Raw genomic sequence first — 7495 nt, 5'->3', positions numbered from 1 at the left:
ATTGTGGAGATATGTTTCACTAACAAATATGTACTGTCAAGCTAAAATTTGACCTTGGCTGATTCATTCAAACTGAGAATGCAACTTTTTCTTTGATTGATAGAAACTTTTTATGTTCGTTTTCGATATGTTAATAGTGTGTGTAGCTTTTCATTTACGACGCGAACAGTTTGTCTGGAGATTTTTATATATTGGATCAAGGGATTCATCGCGGATTCCTCTAAGCAGATTTTTTAGTGGCTGAGCCATGACCACGACTTTCCTCTGGTGTTTATCGTTTCGAATTACAAACGCGGTTTATTTGAACCATTCGAGGTTAAATTTGAAAAGAAACTTAAGTACATGAATGGGGATCATAATATTGAATATGTAGGGCTAAAATAAGGTTTAGAGTCAATGGATAGGAAACTTATTTGTATTACATTTTATTTCGATATCTTTTTAGGTGCCTGATCATCTGCTGTAAAGAAGAAATAAGATAAGGAAAGTAGACAAGATTAAGTTACATGGGTTTAGGGTATTAAAAATCGATTTTTTTATTATTGCAGTCATACATATGTGCATCTCCAGTGCTACCAATCACATTAGGGATATTCTCTTGCTCTTGCAAAACCCTTGCACGTTGCACGAATTGCAGATTTTTTCATCTAATGCAACGGCACAACAACAAACAGACGCAGAAAAATATTTGCAAGGCCTGTAAAATATGTCGGACCAAAACCCATGTTTATTTTCGTGCAATGACAGTAAAAAAATAATTGCAACCCTGTGCTAGCTGTGTAGCTGTCATTTTACTTAAATGTATATTTTGACGTTAAATTGTTGAGGAATGTAAATTTTAAATAGATTTTATAATTTCTATTTAAATTATAAAGATTTGTTACAGTTTTTTTCTGTTAAGAATGAATGCAGAAGGTGCGCCAATTTACAATACCTATGACCAATAATCATTTACAATAAATTGGCCGAATCAGCCGTTCATGCATCACTAGATTCTGCAATGGGTGCTCTCGTGCCCTTGTATATTTCGGTATAGGATTTTTGCAATCTGCAATCTTGCAAAGCAAGAGAATCCCCCTATTGTGTCTTACCATATAGTGTTGGAAAAATGAGACTTTAAGCTTCATTAAATTCGGGAAAGTTAAAAAAAGGATACAGCTGTTCAAATATGAGTGAAAATAATGAAGAAATTCGCTTTATTTTGAAATTTTTGTATAAAAAAGGGAAAAGTGCCACGCAAGCCTCCAATGAAATTTGTGAAGTTTACGAAGACGATGCTGTATCAGTTCGTGTAGCGCAACAATAGTTCGCCCGCTTCCGTTTCGGAAATTTCGAAATTTCAATTTGCACTGATGAAAGTTTTGCACTGAGGAAAGTCAACTAATATCGTGCCGCAACCACCGCATTCGCCTGATTTACCTTCGTGTAACTTCTGGCTATTCAGCAAATTCACATGATCACTCCGAAGACACCGTTTTGACTCAATTGATGGTATAAAAGCTGAATCGAAGAAGTTTCTGATGGCCATTACGACGGAGGATTTTTCTAAGTGCTATGACGACTGGAAAAATTATTGGCACAAATGTATTTCAGCGGGAGCGGATTACTTTGAAGGAGATGAAATGGACAAAATTCACCTTTCAATTTGATCAGAGTATTAGTACTAAATTCCGCTTGGATGCCTTGTTCATTAATTAAACACTTCGAAGGCAAACTTGCTGTTTCGTCATTTTCGTTGAATTAAGCATTTCTGAGGTTATTTTTTTTAGAGTTATTACGCTTTTAGTAGTTTCTTCTATTCCACTCATATCACGTTGGTCATTTTAATTGTCATTGCTCTCATAACTTATGGTAGACAGTATCGGACAAAACATTTGAAGAGCGAAGTTCTAGATTTTTTTTGTACATATGCACATTCAACGTTTTCAAGACCGGCCACAAATCTACTGTTGAAAAGTATTTTATACCCATTCAGTTTTCAGGATATCGACCTGAAGTTTTACACATGTCCATTTCTCCACAGGAAGCTGCTCATTTGTTAAAATCACTGATATAATTTAAATTCTTGATTTTTGAACTTTCTTAAAAGTCAAAAGCAATTTTACCATGTGTTTCACCTACCAAATATAATTAGTTTATAAACAATATTAAATAATCCACTTACTCAACTATATTTAGCACACAAAAAAATCAGAGCGAGCTAATGGCACCAAAATTGAGCTTGCCAGCGCAATTATTGCGTAATTATATTAATTTGCATTTTATAATTGCCTGAATAGGAAGCACAAACACATATGCCACACCAACACATACATACACACACCGCCAATCAGCTAATGCAAAATTTGAAATTCATTAAAGCAAATGCAATTACCCAAGGTAAATATTAAATGTGTATGCATTTATTAGATTTGTATTTGTGTTTGTATACAGCTGCTAAACATTATCATTATTAATAATATATATTAACTGGAATTATTCGCACGCACTCCTATGTGTGTGTGTGTATGCAGCATACCACATATAAATAAATAAAGCTTTAACCATGCAGTTGTTACACAACAAATTTGAATATACAAATATAGAACTTCGCTGCTGTGGTCCTTTGAAATACTCGCGCTCATCCACGACCTCATATACATATATACAGACTTTGGGGGCATTACATGCCATTAAGCATGCGCTGATTAAATGGTAAAAGGTAAAATTAACCGCTTACAACATGCTGCGACCGAGACCGAAAGCAAATTGTTGTTGCGCACACATCGCACATTCACAAGCATCACCAAGGTCGCCAAACAAGGCCGTCGCTCGCTGGAAAATCTACATCGCCACAATCGCCGCCCTCATCACTCTCCTCGTCTGTCATGGCAGCAGCGCCACCAACATTATTGCTGTGATTATGCAATGCCCTGCGGGTGTAGGGATGCATTCGCTGCTTGCCGTTGGCTGACGCACGCGCTGCCGCCTCCCAAATCCGTTCAAAGTTGGAAACCGCCGAAGCGGATATTTGCATTTGTTGGTGCCGGTTGTGTGCAGCCGTCGCTTCTAGTAGTGACTGTGGTGCCACTGCTGTGGTCGCTGCTATTTTGCTTAATGCCGTGGCAGCTTCCGCTGGATGCTGGCGCAGCGCTGTGCCGAATTTTTGGTAATGCTCATTTAGGTTATTGGTCAGGCGGCAGCCGACGGTTGGTATACCCGCAACTGGCTGCGGCATGTGTGCGGTTGCCGAAGTGGTTGTTGCATTGGCCGTGGCCGCGGCGGCAGCTACTGCCGCTGCCATATTTGGCACATAACTCGCAATATATTTAATTAAATCGCCATTTGCATGCTTGTTTTGTTGATCGTATTTTTGCAGGAAATGTGAGACTTCCACGGCGCAGTGCTGAAAGCCGGCCCAGAATTTCTCCATATTCAATGTGTCGCTATGGCGTACAAAGAGTCCGTTTGTCTCGCGTAACCGATGTAGATGTCGCACTGTGAGCTCCAAAATGTCAGCTTTCTCTAGTTTGGAGAGATTTTCGCCATCCTGGAATTTGGATAAGTAAAGGCATCGAAATTTATAGAATTATTTTCATTATTTCATTTTACATAATGTTGTAAGTTTGGAGATTATTTTTGAGGTGCACGATATTTGGGACCTGTCTGACTGCTCTTCTTCTATTCATTTGTGCTTTTGCATCCTGCTAAGCCAAATTGAAATTTTCGCGTCACTAGTGGCTGTCAAAGTCTCAAACTTGAAGACATTTTCTATCTGGGAATAAATGTTAACCTTGAGAAGAATTAAAAACTGTGAAGTTCAACCTAAAGACATTTTCCGTCGGGGAACAAGGGTCAATCTTGAATAGAATGTGGTGAACTCGGAAGCCTGAATCAGAAAAAAAATTGCCTATAACTACAAGTTAAGTTATGTGTAGAAGTTCACGCAAAACTAATTCGGCTGTGTAAACTGACATTCCGCAATACCAAAAGCTCCGTCAGGATGGGGATGGACCCCTCTGAGCCGTTCGACACCAAACGAGGTTTCAGACAAGGCGACTCCCTAGCGTGCGACTTCTTTATCCTTCTGCTTTCTTCACGTAGCAAAAAGAATCGAAGCAAATGGGTCTGGTAGGGAACGAGGGTAATACCAAATATCTCCTGTCATGAAATAAACAGTCGTCGCACTCACAACTTGGCTACCACGTTACCGTTGTGCCATAACTTCGAAATTGTAGATAATTTCGTATATCTTGGAACCAGCATTAACGCCAACAATAATGGCAGCTTCGAAATCCAGTGCAGAATAAATCTTGCCAACGACTGAGTCTGTGAAGTAAAGTCCTCTCTAGGCGTCCTATCTGGCTATATGGTGCAGAGACATGGAAGATGAAAAGGTTCTGCGGAAAATTGATGGCGCATTGTCAAAGGCGAATAATATTTATAAGACGAGTATCAACGGCTTAAGATTCGTAGTCTTGTTGGCCGAGTAATGTTTTCCGACAGGTTCCAACCACCTAATCATTGAGTCGTTTGGGAACAGAAAATATTGGTAGTACAAGGGTACTTAGAGAGTTTCTCTGCATCTGAAAAACTGTGCAAAGAAATACTTAGACTAACTTTAGTCAAATAAGATTACATTTGTTAAGGCTAAATGTTATTTCAGACGCTCTTTATCAAAGCTGTACGTTATGGTGGATAGCGAAGTGGAATCATCTCGTCACTTCCTTCTCTATTCCCCAGTTTTTGACAGACTGAGATTGAAATATTTCCGAAGACACAGATTTGGCAAACCTAGCGAAATTGCAGTAGACGACATTAACCGCTTTAATAAAGTTACGGCTTCGTCGATAGTCGTCTGGTGATCCACTTTTAGGGATTTATGGGTAACACAAAGGACACATAACTGTCCAATTGAGATTTTTTTTCGATTTTTGATCAACGCCACGACCTGACCTAACCTAACTCAGCACTCCAAATCTGAGTGCCAATAATCCCCTGCGACTCATTTGAACTCAAAACCAATACAATTCAACTGGAAGAAATCTATCATTATTACTCAGAGCTTTGCGCATAAAGTAGTCTGTGTTTTTTAATCTTTTTTAATATCGAGGTTATACGAAAATTCTCAGGTTCTTTTAGAAATCTTCTTAAAGATTGATGGGTAAAGACTTGTGCGAAAAAATCAGTGAACAAAGTAGTAATCGTAAGTATAATTAGAAATCAAGTTAAATCGTGTTAAGGACCTTACGGTAAAGCGACAGCCGTGGACTCCAAGTAAAAAGATTTGTCTAATATAATTCGATTTTGTTCAGGCAACGAGGCAACAAGACAACCTTAGTACTTTAGGACTTTCTGAGCTGAAAAAGCTTCCTATGAATACCCAATTGCCGTTCTGAGGTGAATAATATTAGAAGATCCAATATTTATCCAAATATAAGATGAAATACGTTTTAGTTAATGTACTAGGTTAGGTTTAGGTTAGTGTACTAAATAATTAGCAGCCACGCCAACAGACTAGAAACAATATCTATTGCAGAATCTGTCAAGAGGTAGGAGAAGAGACTAAAGAACATATTCTACATATGCGAACCTCCTAAAGGCCTAGCTGAAACGACAGACAGCTACTCCACCTACCTAGCTACCTTAAAAATGAGTTTTTCTACCACAAGTCCGATAGCTGTTTGATTTTCTAGTGAAATGATCGAAAAAGTTTCTAAGCTTGCTGGAGAGCCAACAAAATGGTCATTATGCATCTAATAACAGTGCTACCTCAAATATGAAATCAGTGGCATATTTGTTTTGTCAACTACAACTTACCGCTTGCAAAGTGCTGGTCATTAAATCCTTCAATTCATCCAAACATTTATTGATGCGTGCACGCCGCTTACGCTCCAGCATCGGTTTCATGATTTTGCGATATTGGTATGTGCGTGAGACTGGCTCCAGCGGTAAGCCGTGCAACATAAAATGATGCGGATGATGATTTGGCGCCATTTTCGTGTGATAACTCATGCATGGAATCACTTTGGAACACGATATTAAAAAACACTGTTTTTTATTGATATTATATTTTTCAATATTCACTTGTCAAACACTGATCCGCATTCATCAATTTATGTATATTTTTTTTTTTAATGCGTTGTACTTTTAAAATATCACTTTTTTTACTTTTAACTTTTTACCTACTTTAACCTTTTTACCCGCTTTCTTAACTTTTCACCGTCCTTTCTACGAACTTAACCAGTGCGCGTTGATAGCAAAAATGATCGTGAGCGCACGATAAGTTGACTTTTTATTGGAGCCCCCCCACAAAATACAAATGCGCTCTCGCCAGCAATTGTACTCGCGCGCACGCTCACTTCCCATTCGTTGGTCCAATATGCTGTGTGGGCCCGTCCGACAAGTGCGACGACCAATCGTCGCGTGCGCTACTTGAAGAAGCGACCACTCCAGCCCGATACCGCCGCATACATGGAGCTCGTGCACGCTATCTTTCAACACGATCGTGCATCACTCGCCGCTGATCACCATCGATCAGCTTACGATCTTCGTTGCTGCAGAAGGCAGTAGTTGTAAGTGCCTGCACAGCGGGAGCTATTCAAGGCACGAGCGTCATGCTTAACTCCAACTTTATTGCTCACACACCGCCGTTCTCTCTCTCCAGATCACTGACTGGTCAACAACAATAAACATAACTATTGTGCTCTCCTCAAGCGCTTGGCAGAGATTATTATTACACAGTTAGGCAGATAAAGTTTCATGAATGAAATTCCTTCGCTCCACAATAGTATTTGTATGTATGTAAGCGTGTTTTTGGCTCACCGTATGAATGAATTTAATACACAATACGGTAGTCAACAAAGCGTTGCGTGGCAGAGTCGCACGATTCTGTAGCTATTGTTGTTGTTGTTGTTTGGCTGTAGTCAGCAAGTAGTGGCGTCAAAGTGACAAAGTGTCTGCCTATGTGCCACTGCACGAGTGTGTGGCAAGCAACACTCGTGGGACACAGTTGACTCAGCAATGCGTTGCATGCCTCCATGTGAATGCTAAGCGCTGTGTTTATATTTATTTGTGGGTTCATTTGTTTTTGCCTTTCTACAGCGTTTACTAACTGACGTTAGTTGTTTATGTTTCGACTGACTGTATTCCCTTCTGTGTGACGCCGTGCGTTTTTCTCTTGAAGTTCTTTCTGCTGCGCTACTGTATCTTGCCGTATTCAAGTATTCTGTGAAAGCCCAACACACTTGTACGTTTTGATGTATAAGTCCATATGATAATAATGGCAATGGCAACTAATAAAAATGCTGAATTGCGTATGTGAGTGGTGTCGGCAAGTAGTCAGTACTGACAATGCGCTAATCTCGTTATGAATACCGTTTAGTTGTTTTTCTTTATTAACGAAGGAATCGGAAAAAACGCAATAAAGTGACACAGTGTTCTTAGGCGGTATTTACGACTGTACCTCAATAAATATTTACATGAGAGCATAGACTTTGACTTGGCTCTTTTTACG

The 7495-nt window shown here is 39.4% G+C and overlaps 1 protein-coding gene across 1 annotated transcript; it reads right to left on the bottom strand.

Moving 5' to 3' along the window:
• Positions 1–2392: 2392 nt before the first annotated feature.
• On the bottom strand, positions 2393–6277 carry LOC120774767 (hairy/enhancer-of-split related with YRPW motif protein 1-like). The gene is made up of 2 exons (XM_040104527.1): positions 5800–6277; positions 2393–3529 (listed from the first exon to the last, which is right to left on the bottom strand). Exons 1-2 carry the CDS (start codon positions 5992–5994, stop codon positions 2783–2785), a joined length of 942 nt encoding a protein of 313 aa, XP_039960461.1. The 5' UTR covers positions 5995–6277; the 3' UTR covers positions 2393–2782.
• Positions 6278–7495: the final 1218 nt, after the last annotated feature.

Source organism: Bactrocera tryoni, chromosome 4, assembly GCF_016617805.1.
Source record: "Bactrocera tryoni isolate S06 chromosome 4, CSIRO_BtryS06_freeze2, whole genome shotgun sequence".
Taxonomy (NCBI): domain Eukaryota; kingdom Metazoa; phylum Arthropoda; class Insecta; order Diptera; family Tephritidae; genus Bactrocera; species Bactrocera tryoni.
The sequence above is the reverse complement of the archived record's forward strand: the minus strand, read 5'-3'. Positions and strand labels throughout refer to the sequence as shown.

Excerpts from the sequence above, each read along its gene's own strand:
- LOC120774767 (XM_040104527.1), bottom strand. The coding sequence starts at position 5,994 with ATGAGTTATCACACGAAAATGGCGCCAAATCATCATCCGCATCATTTT. Across the intron at positions 3,530-5,799 it reads TGACCAGCACTTTGCAAGCG|GATGGCGAAAATCTCTCCAA; the intron begins GTAAGTTGTAGT and ends TCCAAATTCCAG.